Source organism: Dendrobates tinctorius, unplaced genomic scaffold, assembly GCF_039654945.1.
Source record: "Dendrobates tinctorius isolate UK_male_01 unplaced genomic scaffold, ASM3965494v1 ptg000106l, whole genome shotgun sequence".
Taxonomy (NCBI): Eukaryota; Metazoa; Chordata; class Amphibia; order Anura; family Dendrobatidae; genus Dendrobates; species Dendrobates tinctorius.
The window spans coordinates 608,745-631,178 of record NW_027361774.1 but is presented as its reverse complement, the minus strand read 5'-3'; the positions used below and the strand labels follow the sequence as shown (position 1 = coordinate 631,178).

Here is a 22,434-nt window from a genome sequence, read left to right as displayed (position 1 = left end):
CTTTATAAGCCAATAATATTGCAAGAAAACCGGAAACTACATATATGTCCGTATCCAAATAGCATAGAAAGTAATATAATGGCATATTCTTCAGAGTAATACACCCCCACCTCCCTTATCTTGCACCTGATGGGAACAGTCTGGTTTCATGACAGTTTGAACTTTTACCTAATTACAAAATTTATCTTACAGCAACAAAAACGGAGAAACGAAGCCTTCAGGAAAAATGGAGAAGTGAAACTTCAGCTCTGATTTTAGTATTAACCCTTCACATTCACCCCTAGATAAATTTTGTTAGCACCTCTGATGATGCATATCTGTTATCCCAAGCTAACAGCTTGAGGGGTACTGGTCTTCACATGACTGATGCTGTGTTACCAGTCATGGCTGTCGCGGTGCACCCGTCCCCCCTGTGTACTGCAGTTCACGAATAACAATTTTTGATAACTGTGGTGGAGATCTTTTGTAGGTAGCCATGTGCTTGGCTTCGACGTCTTCATCAAGTAGCCTTTTGAAATCGGTGCAGAGAAGAGCAGGGGCAACGACGCCTTTGGTATCATCATTAGCTGGCTTAGTGTAGAATTTCCTAATACATACAGAAACACACCAAAGAACAATTTTTAGTATCACATATACAACAAGGATACAGGCAGCAATATGTAACAAGCTTTGTAAAATCCCAGCTATCCAGCCCCCAATTCCCTTAAATCAATTGGCTGGATTGAGAAAGGAGAAGGTGTCTGACCACCAACTGTCCTTATTACGATCATTATCTTTATCGTATTGATCTCTGAGTCATTGTATATCTTGTAACTTTAACTTCTACCAATAATAATATGAAAAATGCGAAAACTAAAACATTATGCCCCCCCTTTATTTGCTATTGGCTTGTTGGGTGATGAGGTGGACTTGATAGGGACCGTCATACAAGGGTTCTAGTCCATGCTTCCTGACATGCCTTTTCACGACTACCAAATCACCAGGCTTCAGGTTATGACAGGTGTCGGTTTCTACTGAATCTGGTAAAGAAGAGGAAACTAGAGCATAGGTGTTAGCAAGATTTTTACTAAGCAGAATAACATTGAACAGCATGGTCAGTTTCTTCTGATAACTGCTGGGGCTGGAAATTTGCAACTGGGGGCCTAGTACCAAACAATATCTCATATGGGGAAAAGCAATATTTTGTAATAGGGGAGTACGGATATGGTATAGTACAATGGGTAGGAGCTCTGACCATGGAGCCGTAGTCTCCTGCATCATTTTGGTCAATTGTCCCTTCAGTGTGCCGTTCAGCCTCTCAACTTCACCACTGGATTGTGGGTGGTACGGAGTATGGAGGGCTACAGTGGATCCAAGCATTGTCAGAACTTCTTGGTACACATGAGAAGAAAAGGCCGGGCCTTGATCACTTTCAACAACTTCTGGAACCCCATATCTGCATATGACTTCCATCACCAATTTCTTCGCTGTGGTTTTTGCAGTCATGTTGGTAACAGGGAATGCTTCCAGCCAACTGGAGAACCGGGGCCCAGTAGAATTTTTGCACCAGTGCGAGGGCCTGATTCTTTCCTCGATGTGTAGGTCCATGTGCCCATGTGGCAATAGCAGGGTACATCCGCTTAGGGAGACACACAAGTTGGTCCTTTTTCCAGAGACCATTATTCATTCGTGCCCCATCAGTCTTCCATTGCTTCACCTCTTCCTTTGGAGACATTCTCTGCATCGTCATTAAACAGGGTCCAACAGAAAACTTCAGTCTGTTGTAGATCATCAGGTTCTTGTAGGGTTAATGCTTCTTGTAACTGTTTACACTGAGAGCGTGTGGTCACCACAGTTGGTATGGTTAGTTCAACGGGTAAAAGAGCGGCGGCTTTTGCTTGCATATCCGCAAATGTGTTGCCAACAGTCTGTGGACTGGTCCTAGGACCGTGCGCCTTAACTTTGATAATAGCCACCTGAGTAGGTAATTTGATCGAGTCCATGAGGGTTTTAACAGCTTCAGCATTTTTCACTGGGGTTCCGGCAGTAGTAATAAACCCTCGATTGGTCCATAGAGCCCCAAAATCGTGAGCAATACCAAATGCATACCGTGAGTCCGTGTATATATTAGCCCGTCTGTTCTTGGCCAAAGTACATGCAGTAGACAGAGCCTGGAGTTCTGCTTCTTGTGCTGACTGTGAGGGCGGGAGCGCAGCTGCGTGCACTACAGTGTCCTCTGTGGTAACAGCGTATCCTGTGTGGAATCTACCAAACTCGTCAGCATATCTTGAAACATCCGTGTATAACACCAGATCAGGATCTGGGAGTGGATTCTCACTGACATTTGGTGGAGTAGCTGTTTCTTCTATCAGAAATTGGGAACAATCATGTTGGAGGTAATCCTCATCACTGCCATCTTTCCTTATAGTTCATTATACCGTCTTTCAAGGCATTGTAAAGAGGATGCATTATGCGGGATGCATCCGGTATCCACTGACAACAATAAGTGCATAGTCCAAGAAAACGCTGGAGTTCAGCTTCATCTTTTGGGAAAGGAAGGTTGCTGACAGCTATTTTTCTTTCTTCTGTGAGGTGTCAGACACCCTGAAGGAGAAAGTGACCCAAGAATATCACTTGACCAAGGCAGAACTGAAGTCTCGAGGCCGAAACCCGACAGTTCAGTGCTGCCAGATACTTAAGGAGGCTAACAATGCCAGAAATGGCAAAAGACACCTGCTCATATTTTTTTTGCATACTGGTTGGGACTGTTTTGGGCCCCTTGTGGCATAACTGTGGGAAAGGCATGCAAAATACAGATTTCCTCACTGTCTTCATCTACATAGGGATTATATAACCTAAGAACCATCTGACCATCATCTTGGAATTGTATTTCGGAGCAGAACTGTGATAATAAATCTGCCCCTAGTAAATTTACTGGACATGTGGGAGAGATTACAAACTGAATAGTAACCTCGGGGAAGGGTTTTATGGGGTTTATTACAGTATATTAATTGGGTCTGCCATCTACTCCGATTAAAACAGAGGCCTGTATGACAATCTCCATAAAAGTGTCCGAATCGGGCACAGCGCCAGAATTGCTGACGAGAATTAGCAGGGAGGGGCTGAGGAGTAAGGTTCTCAGTAGCTGAAGTCTGAGGGGGGCGAGAGTTTGCTGTGTGGGCTGAAGGGCACACTTTGTGCTCGCAGCTGCAGTGGGGGCTGGAGGTTGCTAGTTTTGTTTTGTTTTTTTTTCTTTTTCTTTTTCTCTATGCTGAACAGAGCGGGTTAAAGTCTTCTGAAAACTTTTTATTACTTTCAATACATTGTCCGGAGTGGAATTCTCAACGTCAGGTCTAACTGAAATTATTGCCTCTTGCAATTCGGGTCTGAGGCCGGACATCAAAGTGCCACAAAAAGATGTGTATGGGCTTCAATATACAGGGAGAATCCCAGATCTCTAAATACTGCCATAGGACGCCCATAGAACTTCTCGGCAGTCTCCCCTTCGGCCTTTGTGATATCTGTGAGAGAGATAGCTTGGTCCGCTAATTTATCTTGTGCCCAAACCTTTAAAGCATTGCAGAAATCAACACCACTCTCATAGGTTCCCCCATTCAGATTGACATTATACATTATGCCACCCTCAATAATTGGAAAATACCCCTCCCCAACTTTTACTCGAAGTATGTGTAATAGATCTCTTCGGGAAGTGGAATAAATCTCTCAATTTGCTGCCATTTGCCTGTAGAAAGCCATGGGGGAAGACTCTGGATTGGGTAATTGATTGCAAAGGGTGTCTATTTGGGATGGGGTGAAGGGAGTATACTCATAACCACTAGCAATATTAGACATAGCGGGGACTGAGGCTAGCGGCGGATGATAGTAGGTACCGTCAGCGTCTCCTGGTCTCCTTGTACAATTATTATCTAGCAGGGAGACCTCTTCTTTCAAATCATCACTTTTAACTATTTGTCTGCCTTACACATTAGTATCAATCTCAGTTCCTTCTAAACCAATCACTTTCTCACACCAGTCACTTTCTTGAACCACAATACATCCAGTCCTTGCCATAATAGACAATTTTTCCTTCTTCAACATAGCAGTAACAGAAACAATCAGAATTCACTTCCTCTGTTCTTCCTAACACCTTCGTCACACAATTCATGTGCCAAGCCACAAAATTCTTTTCCTTCCACGGATTCTCTCATTTAGCGCTAAATATCCTTACCTTAGTTGTGCACAGATCTGGAGCGGCCGTATCAGTCTGTTCCACCGGGTCAATAATCACCCTCTGGGATACCCAAAATTCGCGGTACTCAGTGAAAGGAGGAGGGCGTCTCAGACTATCCCTCCGGACACCTCTGGTTATATATATATATCTATCTATATATACCTGAGTTATGTATCCTACCCAGTCTTCGATCACGTCACCACGCCCGATTACTAACAATGATCAGGAATTCAGGATATTTTGACTATAAAGAGAGTCACAATCACTGGTCAATCCGGGGTGTCCGTTCCTTATGAGGTACGGTTTGAGCACTGGGCCCCCAACAGGACTGCACCTCTATATGATTCCAGCCATGAATCACCCCACCACGGAGACAAACCTCAGATCCTCTTTGCAGCAACAAGCACAGGAAAACCACACCAACGGTCAGTCTGAACAGTTAACTGCCAAATTACCGTGGTTGTTGTGGGGGATGATCAGTCCCAATTTTCCAGCACCTGTGTCCGCTCCGAGGGTCCTTTGTCTTGTCCTCCATGGGCAGAGGCGTCCCTGTTCGGGGGCCCCACGTTGGGCCGCCAGCTGTCGAGGTAGGGCTAAATTAACCCTTTACGGTTGAGCCAGTGATGTCCAAATTAATCCACAGAGTGTTGCTAGCAACTCAAATGACCACACGGAGACGGGGGTCTCTGTATGGGAGGATCGAGACAGATCACTAGTCCCCTTTATTTTAGTCACTTCTTTTATAATCTTTTGCTTAATTATGCAAGGTTCTCAAGTACCAATAGCATCATTTCACTTTATAAGCCAATAATATTGCAGAAAACCGGAAACTACATATATGTCTGTATCCAAATAGCATAGAAAGTAATATAATGGCATATTCTTCAGAGTAATACACCCCCAACTCCCTAATCTTGCACCTGATGGGAACAGTCTGGTTTCATGACAGTTTGACCTTTTACCTAATTACAAAATTTATCTTACAGCAACAAAAATGGAGAAATGAAACCTTCAGGAAAAATGGAGAAGTGAAACTTCAGCTCTGATTTTAGTATTAACCCTTCACAGATTGACTACAGGAAAGCCTATGACTCAATTCTACACACATGGATCTCTGAATGCTTGGCTCTCTACAATGTCGACAAGAAATTAAGAACCTTCCTCAGAAACTCAATGAGGCTATGGAGAATAACATTATAAGTCAACTCAAGACAACTAGCACAAGTGACCATCCAATGCGGCATATACCAAGGTCATGCACTGTCCCCATTGCTGTTCTGCATAGGCTTGAAGCCCCTCAGTCAGATAATTGCAGAGTCTGTCTATGGATACAAGTTCAAGAGTGGAAGCACCATCAGCCACCTCCTCTACATGGATGACCTCAAGCTGTATGCGAAAAACGATCAAGACAACAATTCACTTATCCACCTGACAAGGATCTACAGTGAAGATATCGGGACATCGGAGCGTCCTTCGGACTGAATAAGTGCGGTCAGTTGGTAATAAAGAGAGGCAAGGTAGTTAAGACTGATGGAGTGGAATTATCAGCAGGGCAGGTAGCAGATGTACAGACATGCTACAAAGACTTACGCATCCCACAGGGATACGGTAACCATGATGAGGAGGCAAGGAAAGCGGCAACATCCAAACACCATCAAAGGTCCTGAAGAGCCAGCTCAATGGGAAGAATAAAATCTGCGCCACCAATATATACTCACTGGCTAACTGCAGAGTCAGGAGATATGATTCTGCTATATATATATATTATAGAGAGAGATATGGAGATTTTTTTTTTCTTTATGTTGGAGGGTCCAATTCCAGCTATTGCTGTGGAATCTGTGATTTCTATCTACTCCACTGTATAAAGGATAATAGAGTATAATAAAGCAGTTATGGACGTGACGTAACTAACATTGTGCAGTGACTCTGATTTCCATATAGTGACAGATATTTCTTGTTACTAAAACTGTGATTTTCTCTAGCAACATTCCACGACAGCATAGGAGGTCGTCTCCACGCCCTAATGGGGGACAGGAAGCACGAGAGGTTAAAAGGTACCTCCCTCCTCCCTCTCACCAGTGTCTTTCCTGTCCCCCATGGGGCATGGAGAGGTCTGGTGTGCTGTGTGAAAGAGCCGGGCAGTGGTGGTCGGTGGCGCAGCCTCCCCTCCTCCGTTCTGCACCTGCATTCGGGACCGTTCCTGGCCCTCCCGTTCTCCCCTTTGGGGAGTAAAGCGGGCCAGTGCTCTCCGGCGTCTCCTCCTCCCCTGCGTGCTGTACACGCGGGTCACTTTTGGGGTATGTGGAGGGCACGCTGTCATGGCGGCACCCATGCTGCTGCCAGCGCGCGGAGCTCGCCAGCATCTGCTGTGCCTGCTCCAGGACCCAGGGAGGAGGAGGGGGAAACAAGCTAATGCGCTGAGGGCGGAGTTAACCCTTCATTAACCCGCCGGAAGACACCGACAGGTAAGACATCCCCTGCTGTCATGGACAGTTCTTCCTGCCCTGCATCTGCAGAGCCCAGCGCTGCCCCAGCCACAGTGAGTGTTACCTGGGGTGGGTCCTAGTGGTGCGATCCGGGATAGAGGTCCTTAAAATACTTCTCCCCCTCTTTTTTATAGGGAGAAAAGTCTGCCCATAAAAGCACCAATACATCCAGCAAAACGGCCAAATGTGTCATATGCAGCACGAAACTTCCCTCTTATTGGGAGAAAAAGTTATGTCAGGCATGCACAGATAAAGTGGTCAGGGCCGAGCACCCGTCACTAATTGACGAGATCCGCAGCTTGGTCACCCGTCAGGTTCAGACCTCCTTCCTCCCGGAGGAGCACCAGAGATCCATAATATCAAGGATCTCAGAGTTCAGGGACCAGAGATCCCCCGACCCTCAGGTCAGCTATGTCCATACTAGGGTCTATGACCTCCTGTATCCAATCAGTACCTTGGGCACAGGCCCACTTCAGAACGCTCCAGTCCCATATCCTAAGAAACTGGAATCGGGATCACACCTGTCTGAACAAAAAGGTCCAGACCCCAGGGGTAGTGAGAGCCTTGCTGGCATGGTGGATGGACCACAAGAACCTGTGCAGGGGAATCAACTGGTCTCAGACCCCTTTAGTCACGGTAACAACAGACGCCAGCAAAAAAGGCTGGGGAGCGGTAGTGTCTCGTCACCCATTCCAGGGGTTATGGAGCCAGAAAGTGAGCGCAAAATCCTCAAACTTCAGAGAGTTGAAGGCAGTGGAAGAAGCTCTACTGGCAGACACCTGGTCCGGGGCCAGCACATCAGAGTCTACTCAGACAATATAACAACGGTGGCCCATCTCAGGCACCAGGGGGGGTACGAGATCCAGCAGCCTGGATGGCCTCTCAAACCGAATATTTTCCTGGGCCGAAAAGCACCTCCGCTCTTTGATGGCAATTCACCTGAAGGGTACGGCCAATCTTCAGGCAGATTTCCTAAGCAGGAAAAGCATCCAGCCGGCCGAATGGACCCTAAGCAAAATAATCTTCCAGAAACTGGTCGACAGGTGGGTCCTACCGGAAGTGGACCTATTAGCCTCAGGAGAAAATGCTCAAGTGGAGAAATACTTTTCACTGAACCCCAGAGACAGGTCCCTGGGAGTGGATACCTTCGCCCACAGGTGGAGGTTCCATCTAGCTTACGCCTTTCCGCCAGTCCCAATCCTTGCCGCAACCCTGAAGAAGATTCGGGACAATCATACCCCAACCATCCTAGTAGCTCCATTATGGCCAAAGAGGAGCTGGTACTCTCTGATCACGGAACTGGTGGTAGATGGACCATTCATCCTACCCATGGAAGACTGCCTTCTCTCGCAGGGCCCCCTACATCACCCAAACCTACGAGGAATGAGGTTGGCGGCCTGGCTACTGAAGCCCAGATCCTGAGGGCTAGGGGCTTATCAGTGGCGGTAATAAAGACCCTACAGAAATCCCGAAAACCGGTCACTATCGCCATATATTATAAGATATGGAAGAGATTCTCCTCATGGTGTCTACCAGACCTGCCTGATCCAGAGAAACCTAACATTTCTCGTATCCTGGATTTCTTGCAGAGGGGGCTAGAACTAGATCTAAAACCTACCACTTTGAAAGTTCAAGTGTCAGCATTAAGTGCTATGTTCGATTGTGACTTGGCCAACCACAGGTGGATAAGAAGATTCATGACATCGGCCACTAGACTTCATCCAAAGAAGTTAATAGCGGTCCCAACATGGGACTTGAATGTGGTGCTTACGGGACTCACTCAATCTCCCTTTGAGCCCTTGTCATCCAGCACTTCCCAGCTTCTCACCTGTAAAGTCGCCTTCCTTGTAGCAATAACTTCAGCAAGATGAGTAGGAGAGCTCCAGGTGCTCTCAGTTAGAGAACCCTACCTAACTATTAGAGATGATTCCATAGTTCTCTCTCTTGACCCATCTTTTCTGCCGAAGGTAGTGTCCAACTTCCATAGGTCACAGAATATAATCCTTCCGTCATTCTGTCAGAACCCAGCAAACCCCAAGGAAGATGTGTTCCATACGCTGGATGTAAGACGTATAGTTCTCCACTACCTGGAGTTTACCAAACCCTATAGAGTCGACCACAACCTATTTATTCATACCTCTGGCCCAAACAGAGGGAAGAAGGTGGCAAAGAACACCATTGCTAATTGGATTAGAAGGGCTATCTCTGAAGCTTACCTGACACAAAACATCACTCCCCCTGCTGGAATCAAAGCGCATTCAACACGGTCTACCTCTAAGTCATGGGCTGAGAGGGCAGGCGCATCTTCAGAGCAGATTTGTAGGGCAGCAACCTTTACCTTTACTAGACATTATAGATTAGACCTCGTATCCATCAGGGATCTAGTCTTTGGCCGAAAAGTTCTTCAGGCCGTTGTCTCCCCCCCCAGTGCAGTATAGGTTGTTATGCCTCCTATGCTGTCGTGGAAGGTTGCTAGAGAAAATAGAATTAGACTTACCAGTAATTCGGTTTCTAGAAACCTTCCACGACACCACTATTTCCCTCCCTGTATTCTTGGACAAATTCTGAGAATCTTAAAGGTAACCGGTGCTATGGTAATCAGTTGTAAGTCACTGGTGAAAGGGAGGAGGGAAGGACATTTTAACCTCTCGTGCTTCCTGTCCCCCATTAGGGTGTGGAGACGACCTCCTATGTTATCGTGGAAGGTTTCAAGAAATCGAATTACCGGTAAGTCTAATTCTATTTTTTTTTCCACTTTAACCCCTCTGATCAGTGTGATCACACAACATACAAGCCTCTGATGGCTCCATGATGCCCTGTACTCCCGTGTATCATCACTGCCGGTCAGTGTAATACTAACGGCCCCATACACATGAGATCAGAGTTGGCTGAATGGTCATTTGGCAGACGGCGATCTCTCCCGACTCCCCCATACACACAAATATTCCAGCTTTCCTGTGGTCTGTATGAGAGAGTCGCCTCCAGACTCCTCTAGAGGAGGATTATCTACAGGAAGAACAAACGGATTGTCCTCTGAAATTCAGGATGCCGGATCCTTCTCTGCCCTGACATCATCTGTCGGGAGGCCCCCAAAACATTATATGGTCGGCCAAACCCCCCGAAATAAGTGCTTTCATGTAACATTAGTCTAATGTGTATGGGGGCGTTATAAGGTAACTTATTGGACTCTGCCTCTGCCTAATAGACCTTCATACATTGCAGCCCAGACACCATTATTAGGCATGTAAGTATCGTAGTAACTAGGCCGACCCATACTATCGAGTACTTGAAGCCAAACTGTCACACCTTCTTAGATGCCATGTTTGCTTTTCACATCAGCAAGTGGATCCTTATGTTACATCTGATCATCTTCTCATTCAGGTCTCTACAATATTGGATCCTCTCAGTGAAGATCTATAGAAGAGAATTTTCCTGATTTCCCCATCAAGGATGGATATGGACAGAGACAAGATGGCAGAGATGATATTACACTTCACCCTAGAGATCCTCTTCTGGCTTACTGGAGAGGTGAGAGATTCTGATGACGTCACATTACCTCATTCTTATCTATGGGAATAACAGATTGTTAGGTGCCGAGCTTCCCCCACTGCACAGGGGGAATCTCAAGCCATGTCCTCTGCGGTCTCCCATTCCTCTGCAGCCGCAGAGATTCCTGCTGAGCAGAGGCGTCGGTCCAGGCGTCTTGCCCAGGCTGATGCTAGGCGTCTGGTTGCTCATTCTGGCTCTGCTATAACTCCATGCTTGAGTCAGCAGCAAAAGTAGACACTTCTGGGACTAAGTCCTGTCTTTTGGGTACTGAGCATGCCTGTGGGATGACCTCTCATTGGAGGTAGGAGGTCACATGCGCAGGTCCCGTTCCTGCTCGGATTAGTCCACTACTGTAAAGGTCCCGAAAGGACACTGCTATAAAAGAGTCGCATGGCCGCTCGGCCATGCGCTAGTATAGACTCTTGTGGCTTATGGTGTGTATGATGACGGATGCTTGTTACTTCGAATGACTCATTATGAAATCCCTACCCTTGGTTGTGTATGTTGTTAGAGTCAGCACCTGTCAGTGGCTAGGCTATATGCCACAGTCCTCTGCACTTGCTAGTTTCTGACTGCCGCTCTGCTTAAGGCACTGTCCTACCGCGTCAGGTAGCAGTAACTGCCAATGCGGCACCGTGCGCAAATCTATCGCTTTCCTCCCCACTCTGGGTGGTTAGTGGCATCCGCCAGACTGGTGCAGTGCACACTGGTGCGTTATCTCTCATTTGGCCTCTTGCTGGCTCCGCTACTGTGCACTGAGCGCTAGTGGACTAGAGGGACTCTAACCCCGTATCCTTGGGGCGGAGTCCTGTGTCTGTATACTAGCGCTCATCCGGCCAAGCCCTGTGAGTTTAACAGGCTTCGGCACCTACATTGTGCGGCACCTCGGTTCTGTGAATCAACAGAACTCGCTCCCGTACACACCAGGTGAAGCTAACCCACGTGTGTCTCTTTATTATTTGCCATATAGTCACCACCATTACTGAGCAGCAGGTTTCCATCTCTGCATGGTGGACCCCAGGCTGCGAACGCACCTCATACCACCTTTATTATTTGGTGCATTCCGCCAGCCCTTAACACAGATGGACAGAACTGGAGAGGTGAGGACTCTGGAAATGTCTGTAGTGAGATTTATTAATGTGTCTCTCCATAACCAGGATTACACAGTGGTGAAGAAGACCTCTAGTGATCGCTGTCAGCACCCAGTGTCTGAGGGATGGGGAAGACCCCTGATCCATGAGGACATCAATGACCAGATGATCCTAGAACTCACGTACAAGATGATTGAGCTGCTGACTGGAGAGGTGACACTGCTGGGAATGCTGGGACATTATACAGTAACTATGAAGGGATTGGGGGGATGACGGTATCATTGTATGTGTCAGGTTCCCATAAGGTGTCAGGATGTTGCTGTCTATTTCTCCATGGAGGAGTGGGAGTATTTAGAAGGACACAGAGATCTGTACAAGAACGTCATAATGGAGGTTCCCCAGCCCCTCACATCACCAGGTAATAGACAGGACTAAATACACACGGCCTATAATTATCTGTATGTAGAGAATGAATTCAGTCCCTGTATGTGTTTCCTCCAGATCTATCCAGTAAGAGGACAACACCAGAGAGATGTCCCTGTCCTCTTCTTCCACAGGACTGTAACCAAGAAGATCCCAGTGCTCCTCAGGATCATCAGGTAGATGGAGAGAAGGTGTCAGGAGATCTCCCCTATGATGTGTAGACGGCTGTGAAGGTCTTGTGCTCAGTCTTGTTTTATCCACCAGTATTATATGTTTTATACTTGTGTAATGAGAACGGTGGAGATGGCAGGATTAGAGCTGATCATAGATGGGACTTCTCCATCTGTCTGTGACTGTTACAATATTTGTTTCAGGGTGAAGATCTGACCCATATTAACACTACAGAGACATATGTGAGGGGTGATGAGCGGTGTAAAGAGGAGATTCCCACATATGACTACCCAGGTGAGTAGTAACCACTGAATGTTAATAAATGTTTAACTCCATATCAATATGGATTTATGAAGGATCGCTCCTGTGAAACTAACCTGATCAGCTTCTATGAGGATGTAAGCTCTCAAATGGACCAAGGAGAATCATTGGATGTCATTTATCTCGACTTCTCTAAAGCATTTGACACTGTCCCACATAAAAGATTGGTAAGTAAGATGAGAAAGCTTGGGCTAGGGGAAAATGTGTGTAGATGGGTAGGTAGCTGGCTTAGTGAAAACAAAGAGTGGTTATTAATGGGGCACACTCAGATTGGGCCAGGGTTACTAGTGGGGGACCACAGGGTTCTGTATTGGGCCCCCTACTATTTAATATATTTATTAATGATCTAGTGGATGGCTTACACAGTAAAATATCAGTATTTGCAGATGATACAAAACTATGTAAGGTAGTTAACACAAAGGAGGACAGTTTGCAACTACAGACAGATTTGAGTAAATTGGAGAATTGGACTGAAAAATGGCAAATGAGGTTTAACACAGATAAGTGTAAGTAGGGTGATGACAATTTTAAAAATTTTGCAAAACGAAAATGAAACCCCTTACATTGGAGGAACAATTGCATTCAAATGACATTAGTATCATCAAATTTGTAAAATATTCAAAAAAGTTCCCCCTCTTTTTCAAAAGATTTTTCATCTTTTAATTTTAATCTTTAAAGAAAATATCTTTCTAAGTTGTAACAAAAAGTGGTATTTTATTCACATCTAGAACATTCTGGAATATTTTAAAATATTTTGGAACTTAGTATTATCTTTTCATTTTCAGTGCAAAGCTTCAAGTTTTATGATCAAGAAGTACATTCAGAAAATGTCTTCTAGAAATTCCAGCAACAGTGTAAAAGCAAACAGGTCTATCTGGACGAGGAATCTGCCCTCCTATTGTCAACATAAAAGATAATAATGCAAAATTGCATGTCCTTTCTTGGCGGAAAAATACCATTTTTGCCTTAGTTCATTTGAATGAAAGGGGGAACTTTTTTTAAAAAACAAAAAAAGCAATACTTATTCTTAAATAACCCATAAAAGTTCCTCCATTGCACATGGTTTCATCAAAAAAATTTTTTTGTCATTACACTAGTGTAAGGTGTAAGGTTATGCACATGGGAAGGAGAAACAGACGCTACAATTACTTACTAAATGGGAAACTGCTGGGGAAATCAGACATGGAAAAAGACTTAGGCATCTTAGTCAATAAGAAGCTAAATTGGAGTGCCCAGTGTCAGGCAGCTGCCACCAAAGCAAATAGGGTCATGGGATGCATTAGAAGAGGTCTGGGGACACAAGATGAAAACATAATTCTCCCTCTGTACAAATCACTCGTCAGACCACACTTGGAGTATTGTGTGCAATTTTGGACGCCGGTGCTCAAGAAAGACATTACTGAACTTGAAAGGGTTCAAAGGCGGGCTACTAAAATGATAAATGGAGTTGGTTTACTACAATACCCAGAAAGGTTATCAAAATTAGGTCTATTTACTCTAGAAAAGAGAAGACTTAGGGGAGACCTAATATATATGTACAAGTATAGCAAAGAAGGTATAGCCTCTATGGTGGGCGATTCCCTGCATACTAGCCACAGTGCTCTTTTATTAGCAGTCTCTCTATCCTGCATTAGGATACTTTGCTCTTTATGGGATCCATAGTGATTTGAGATTGTATGTACAGGGTGATGACTTGATACGGGTACCTTACTGCTTTTTTGGGGGGATTTCTCTCATGGTGCACTTTATTATGCCTAGGCTCTGAATCAGTTCCGGGGAATCTATTTTTGTTTCCCAAACACCGACTACTTCATCTACTATTACTATGTTATTGTGGTTTTATGTGATGATTAATAAAAGGATTATTGTTTTAATCTAACCCTTTCTGATGTTTATTCATATTGGGCAGAATGCTCTTCTTATGTGTGAATTCTGAATGCAGAACAGCTGCACTAAAAATAGGCTGAACTAGATGGACATAAGGTCTTCCTTCAGCCTTCAAAACTATGCTACTATGAATGCAGAGAAGTCACAGATTCCTCTCAGTCACCGGCTGTGGCTGCTTTATCGGTGGTGTAGTCCGGCCGTATTACCATGGTCACCATTTTGCCTCTAGACCACAACATTCTCCTCCACCCAAAACTGTGCAAATGACTTTTGGCTTTGAAAGCCCTTTTCTACAGAACTTACAACCTGGAGGTTCCACCTACCTCCTGGGATTAGGAGATGTTGACCGTTACCTGCCCAGTTCTGTAAAATATCAAGCCAAATGACAGCGTACGTAGAATGTACTGACATGAGATTCTCGTGCTCTGGGGCGGGGCTGTGGGTGGGGCTGTGGGCGGAGCTTTATGTGGTGCTCTGATTACATATTCATCTGTATTGGCTTATGACAGGTCGCTGATCCCTCACTGACCTGCCCCCATTATTACATAATGCATATAATAGCATTGATATTACCGGTGATAATGCCTATAATATTGTGGCTATTGTGAGGCTTAGAAAAAAATTACATCCAGCAAAATGTCACCGGAGATGGCGGCGCCTGCACAGTAGCCTCTATAAGTAAGAGATAGAGGCTACTGGACAGGGGCCGCTGGTGACATTTTGCTGGATGTAATTTTTTTTCTAAGCCTCACAATAGCCACAATATTATAGGCATTATCACCAATAATATCAATGCTATTATATGCATTATGTAATAATGGGGGCAGGTCAGTGAGGGGTCAGCAACCTGTCATAAGCCAATACAGATGAATATGTAATCAGAGCACCACATAAAGCCCCGCCCACAGCCCCACCCACAGCCCCGCCCCAGAGCACGAGAATCTCATTAACTGAAAACTACAAATACAGATTAAACAACAACCACAAGACGGATTTCATCATCAGGTATCATTGTAATCAGTATAACGGTGCTGACCTGACAGTGTCTGTAGGTTACTGAGCACAATCCGGCTGACAGGTTCCCTTTAAGACATCTCCGCTCTGCACTATTATACACAGTTCTCTATAAATGTGTAATATTTCTTCTTGAAACTCATCTGACAGAAAATATTGGAGCTTACGATAGTTTAGATTGTGACGTCACCGAGCCCCATACTCTAATTACCCCAGAGAGGTTTCACCACTAGCTGCTCATTTATTACTGATGGAGACTGTGGAGTTTGATCATTTCAGTAGATGTTATTGTCTATAGTCACAGTGTTTGATTACAGTAGTGTCCAAAATCCTCTGATTTAACCTCTTCCTGCAGCCAGATTTGTGTTCTTAATCAGGCCCCATTATTAATATCTGACGTGTGTCACTTTATGTGGTGATAAATTATTCACAAAGGATAATAGAAAACAAATGGATCTTACAAATTATTTTCCAGCTTCGCACTATACCCTATATATGGTTGTACACTACTGTCTGGGCACATGGCAGTGTTCAGAAGGGAAGGAGCGCCATTTAGCTATTTGAATGCAGATCTAGCTGGAATAGTTTGCAGACACAATTAGTGATGAGTGAGTATGCTCGTTGCTCGGGTTTTTCCGAGTATGCTCGGGTGTCCTCCAAGTATTTTGGCATGCTCGGAGATTTAGTTTTCATCATCTCGGCTGCATGATTTGCAACTTGTAGCCAGGACGAATACATGGGGGTATTCCCTAACAGGCATTCCACACATGTATTCAAGCTGTCTAGCAGTCGCAAATCATGCAGCTGAGACGACAAAAACTAAATCTCCGAGCTTGCCAAAATACTCGGAGGACACCCGAGCATGCTCGGGAAAACCCGAGCAATGAGTATTCTCGCTCATCAAAAGATATCCACCATGAACATGCTTGGCTCTATCTTCTCTGCTTTCCATATCCCAAGGATTGCCTTGCTCATCGCCCTTTAACACCAATACATGGCCCTAGACTAACACTGGGACCCCTAGGTTTGGGCCATGGTGTTACCTGCTATTCTGTGGTGTTAGATGGCAAGAAGAATAGTCAGGTAGCTGGGTCAGAACCAGAAGGACAGAATCAGAAGACACAAGAGTAGTCAGTAAACAGGCCACAGTCACAGCAGGAAACAAATACACAAGCCGCAAGCTGAGCACAGAGGACTGAACCAGAGGAGAACAGCGCTGTATCTGGCAGATTCCGGCCATGTGCTTTGCGCTTTAGTAGGGTGTGGTGCTTTCCAATTGGCTGAAGTAGGGAGCAGATTACTCCAGCTGGACAGCAGGAACAGATCCCAGATGAGATTGGACACACCATATGCAGAAGCCCTAATGTAACTAAATGACAGAAAACCAGAATAGTCGAAATCCCCATAAAGTGATTCCATTTTATAAATTAATTCACTGAGGGTTATAATCTATACACACGGGGTCAAAATTGTTGGTACCCCTCGTTTAATGACAGAAAAACCCACAATGGTCACAGAAATGACTTGAATCTGACAAAAGTAATAATAAATCAAAAATCTATGAAAATGAACAAATGAAAGTCAGACATTGCTTTTCAGCCATGCTTCCACAGAATTTTTTAAAAAAAATAAAACTCATGAAATAGGCCTGGACAGAAATGATGGTACCCCTGAAAATAATGTGACAGAAGGGACATGGTAAATCGCAGTGTGTCCACTAATTGGCATCACAGGTGTCTACAATCTTGGAATCAGTGAGTGGCCTGTATAGAGGCTACAGATACTCACTGTGCTGTTTGGTGACATGGTGTGTACACTGAACATGGACCAGAGGAAGCGAAGGAAAGAGTTGTCCCAGGAGATTAGAAAGAAAATTATAGACAAACATGTTACAGGTAAAAGTTCTAAGACCATCTCCAAGCAGCTTCATGTTCCTGTGACCACAGTTGCACATATTATTCAGAAATTTAATATCCATGGGACTGTAGCCAACCTACCTGGACGTGGCCGCAGGAGGAAAATTGATGAAAAATCAAAGAGACGGATAATATGAATGGTAACAAAAGAGCCCAGAAAAACTTCTAAACAGATTAAAGGTGAACTTCAAGCTCAAGGAACAACAATTTCAAATTGCACCATCTGTCGTTGTATGAGCCAAAGTGGACTTCATGGGAGACGACCAAGGAGGACACCATTGTTGAAAATAATCATAAAAAAGCCAGACTGGAATTTGCCAAACTAAATGTTGACAAGCCACAAAGCTTCTGGGAGAATGTCCTATGGACAAATGAGACAAAAATGGAACTTTTGGCAAAGCACATCAGCTCTATGTTCTCAGACAGAAAAATGAAGCATATCACGAAAAGAACACTGTCCCTTCTGTGAAACATGGAGGAGGCTCTGTTATGTTCTGTGGCTGCTTTGCTGGATCTGGCACAGGGTTTCTAGAATGTGTGCAGGGAGCAATGAAATCTCAAGACTCAAGGGATTCTAGAGTGAAATCTGCTGCCCAGTGTCAGAAAGCTTGGTCTCAGTCGCAGGTCATGAGTCTTGCAACAGGATAGCAACACAAAATAGACAGCTAAAAACATGCAAGAATGGCTAAGAGGAAAACAATGGACTATTCTGACGTGATCTTCTATGAGCTCTGACCTAAATCCTATTGAACATCTTTGGAAAGAGCTGAAACATGCCATCTGGAAAAGGCAACCTTTAAACACAAGACAACTGGAGCAGTTGCTCTTGAGGACTGGGCCAAAATACCTGTCGAGAGGTGCAGAAGTCTCATTGACAGTTACAGGAATCGTTTGATTGCCTCAAAAGCTTGTGCAACAAAATATTTTAGTTAAGGGTCCCATCATTTCTGTCCAGGCCTATTTCATGAGTTTTATTTTTTTAAATACTGTGGAAGCATGGCTGAAAAGCAATGTCTGACTTTCATTTGTTAATTTTGATAGATTTTTTATTTATTATTACTTTTGTCAGATTCAAGTTATTTCTGTGACCATTGTGGGATTTTCTGTCATCAAACGAGGGGTACCAACAACTTTGGCCACGTGTGTAGGAGGAGTGAATATTTTCACTCTACAGCCACTTTCTGGAAATGAACACGCAGTGGATGTTGGAGAGTGAAAATTACACATCTGCCATTTTCTTACCCAGCACATAGCGCCCAGATTGTGCTCCAGGAGACACACACCACAAATTAAGTGGGTTCTTCTCACTATAATATTGCTAAATACAGGGATCCTAAATGTTGTTTGCGCTCACTGCAAGACTCCGAAGTGAGAGCGGATTTTGCTGGATTGGTTTATAGAAACCTTGTTGCTTTTCAACAGCCTTTGAGCCACTAATAGTGTGGGAACCTCTGTTTTTCCATTGACAGATGTACGACCTGAGTGGGGACTTGTTTTTTGTGAGATGAGAATTGGTATTATTTTCACCTACATAACATTGATTGGTTTCTCTATATTTGATATTTGGGAGGCAGAATGAACAAACAGTTGGACACCGCACACTACTGGTTCATCCAACAAGGTTTTCTATTAGACTGTGAACTGTCATTTGTCTTGGTAAATAAAGTTTTTTTTACATAGCTTGCCACTTTTATAGTCAGTTTAAGTAGAAATGTTCAAAAATATAAATGTCATGATCCAGGGCGGGGTTTCGCTTTGGCCCATCCTGATCAGACTGGGGGTTAATTGTTTCTGCCTCTCTCTGGCAGAGGGCGGCTATTTAATGCTCGCTGGACCTAGGTCCGGTGTCAGTTATACTCCTGCCCTCGGCTGAGTTAGTTGACCTTGTGCGTACGTGTGCCTTGTGCCTGATAACTTGCTTGTTTGGTTTTGATCCAGTTCTGTCCCTGTTTCGAGTTCTGCCTGTCCCTCTTGTACTGCGCTACCTCTCGAGTATGACTCTCTGCTTGTGACCCGACTTCCCTCTGCTTGTCCCCTTGGTACCACGTCGCCGTCTTGTATATGACCTTTGGCTTTGTCTGACCACCCGTCAGTTTGTCCCTCCTGTGCCTCGTTTGCCCGGACTGTGTGTGACCTCCGTTTTTCCTGACTCTGAGTTGTTGTATGGTGTCCTGTCATCTCTGAAAGCAGGACGCTAAGCCCCGCCCCCTTGCAGTCACATGACCATAGGTCCTGTGCCAGCTTGCTAACTTCAGCGTCCTCAGGTCCTGTGCATCTTTACTTTCCGGCGCTGACAGGATCCTGACACCGATAGTTTGATGCACGCATGGTCACCTCTGCTACTCTGCTCCACAGGTATCTTTTAACACTGTTTCTGTACTCAGGACACGCGCACTGGCTCAGTGAGCGAGTGTAGTGCGGTGTTCCTGACAATAAAACTCAGATATCTTATTAAAAATAATTGTTTTTTATCTTAGCAGATGGCTGTACCAGGAGATCAGAGGGACAGCTGACATCTTCAATTTTTAAATCTGATGATCTTGAGATCCTACAAGTTACAACTGAAGTGATTGCGGTTACTCAAGATATACCATCATCCATTCACAGCAAAGATCTGTCATCTGATGCTATGAAACCGGTCCTATCTTCTGATTCATTACTGACTACTAAGGAAAATCAAAGTCACAAAAGAGGCATTAAAAAACAAACTGCTCCTAAAGGAAAGAAGTCATTTTCATGTTCAGACTGTGGGAAATATTTTACATGGAAATCACATTTTGTTAGGCACCAAAGAACTCACACAGGGGAGAAGCCTTTTTCCTGTTCAAAATGTGAGAAATGTTTTGCACGTAAATCACATTTTGTTACTCACCAGAGAACTCACACAGGGGAGAAGCCTTTTTCTTGTTCAGAATGTGGGAAATGTTTTAACCAGAAATCACATTTTGTTATTCACCAGAGAACTCACACAGGGGAGAAGCCTTTTTCCTGTTCAGAATGTGAGAAATGTTTTAATCAGAAATCAGACCTTGGTGTTCACCAGAGAATTCACACAGGAGAGAAGCCTTTTTCATGTTCAGAATGTAGGAAATGTTTTAAACAGAAATCAGAGCTTGTTACTCACCAGAGAACTCACACAGGGGAGAAGCCTTTTTCTTGTTCAGAATGTGGGAAATGTTTTAACCAGAAATCACATTTTGTTAATCACCAGAGAACTCACACAGGGGAGAAGCCTTTTTCCTGTTCAGAATGTGGGAAATCTTTTAGCAATAAATCAGATTGTGTTAATCACCATAGAACTCGCACAGGGGAGAAGCCTTTTTCCTGTTCAGAATGTGGGAAATGTTTTGCACGTAAATCACATTTTGTTACTCACCAGAGAATTCACACAGGAGAGAAGCCTTTTTCCTGTTCAGAATGTGGGAAATGCTTTAACCAGATATCACATTTTGTTACCCACCAGAGAACTCACACAGGGGAGAAGCCTTTTTCCTGTTCAGAATGTGGTAAATGTTTTAACAATAAATCAAATTGTGTTAAGCACCAGAGAATCCACACAGCAGAGAAGCCATATTCATGTTCAGAATGTGGGAAATGTTTTAAATGGAAAATAAGTCTTGATAGTCATAAAAGAACCCACACAGGAGAGAAGCCTTTTTCATGTTCAGAATGTGGGAAATGTTTTAACCAGAAAGCGCTTCTTGTTAGACATCAGAGCAGTCACATAGGGGAGAAGCCTTTTTCATGTTCAGAATGTGGGAAATGTTTTAACCAGAAAGCGCTTCTTGTTAGACATCAGAGCAGTCACACAGGGGAGAAGCCTTTTTCATTTTCTTAATGTGGGAAATATTTTACTTGGAAATCAACTGTTAATAAACATCATAGACGACACATAGGGGAGAAGCCTTTTTTGTGTGTGGGATGCTATTCAGTCATAAGATTTTCTTCATCTTTTATTGGTACATCCCTTAGTGGATTTATACATACATACTTACCTTGTTTGGTTTATTGGCCAGGTATCTCCTTTTTATTGTGCCTTTATTGTTCGGCCATTGTGCTTTAATAAAGTTGTATATTTTATGGCTCATACTTCTGTCTTATTGGATATATCAGTATTTTTGAAGTGCCATTAATGGTAGGCCCATTTCTTTGGATATACTACGACATATTGGGTTGGGCCTTTTCTTGTTATCTATCATTCTCTCCTTACACACTGACCTTAAACTGATAATTAGGGGAGACTGCCTCCTATCTGACACATCATCTATTAATAATGGGACGAGACAAGGGCGTCCCTCATCACTTCTATACACACCGGTGATGGAGCATTTAGTGGTGGCATTACGTATAAATCCAGATATTAGTGGGTTACTATAGGCTCACAGCTCTATACACTCGCTCTATACACAGGTGACTTGTGGCTCTATGTTTCACACCCAATGATCTCATTTCCCTCTGTAAAAAAGCAAACATGTCCAGTTTTTTTAATTATTTTAGTGGATTAAAAAAATCTGAGGTTTGCAAAGAAACATTTTTGGAGCAGTTTCGCCATTTTCCGAGACCCGTAACATTGTTATTTTCCTCCGGTGGAGCTGTATGATGGATTATTTTTTGCAGGACGAGATAACGTTTTTATTAGTACAATTGTGATTGCTCGTTACAACAATTTTTTGTGGAATTGTGCCAACCATAAAAACATAATTTTGGCACTCTCATATTTTGTCTATTTCCGGTGTTTACGATCGGTAGAGTTGAGCATTACGATACTGCAAATATTGGGTATCGGCCGATATTAGCTGTATCGGAATTCCGATACCGAGTACCGATATTTTTTCAGTATTGGATATCGGAATCGGAAGTTCCCATAATGCTATGAGCCACTGTTGTGGCTGTGATTGGCTGCTGAAATGATGTCATCATGATGCGCTGTCTGTGCCGACTGCGGTGGCCTGTGTCGACTGTCGGTGGTCTGTATGGGCCTGCCGGGGGCCTGTGCCGGCTGTCGGTGGTCTGTACGGGCCTGCCGGGGGCCTGTGCCGGCTGTCGGTGGTCTGGATGGGCCTGCCGGGGGCCTGTGCCGGCTGTCGGGGGTCTGTGCCGGCTACTGGGGGGGTCTGTGCCGGCTGTGGGTGGTCTGTGCGGGCCTGCCGGGGGTCTTGTGTGTGCAGGCATCGTCCGATGGGACTTCAAGTCCCATCGGGCGATACCTGCTACAATGACAATGATTGACACATTAGCCAATGATGGGACAGTAGTAGTCCCATCATCCGGCTAATGTGTTGAATGTAAAAAAAAAAAAAAAAAATACTACATACATACATAATACATTCATACAACATACATACTACATTCATACAACATACATA

The 22,434-nt window shown here is 44.3% G+C and overlaps 1 protein-coding gene across 1 annotated transcript in view; it reads left to right on the top strand.

The window, feature by feature from the left end:
• The window catches only part of LOC141100544 (uncharacterized), a 30,188-nt gene extending 9,033 nt beyond the window's left edge, over window positions 1-21,155 (top strand). The window contains exons 2-7 of the mRNA XM_073589104.1: window positions 10,078-10,224; window positions 11,403-11,549; window positions 11,631-11,754; window positions 11,838-11,935; window positions 12,134-12,224; window positions 19,546-21,155. Of these exons, the coding sequence (XP_073445205.1) occupies window positions 10,147-10,224; window positions 11,403-11,549; window positions 11,631-11,754; window positions 11,838-11,935; window positions 12,134-12,224; window positions 19,546-20,906 (1,899 nt within the window). The 5' untranslated portion in view covers window positions 10,078-10,146 and the 3' untranslated portion in view covers window positions 20,907-21,155. The remainder of the gene's footprint in view (window positions 1-10,077; window positions 10,225-11,402; window positions 11,550-11,630; window positions 11,755-11,837; window positions 11,936-12,133; window positions 12,225-19,545) is intronic.
• Window positions 21,156-22,434: the final 1,279 nt, after the last annotated feature.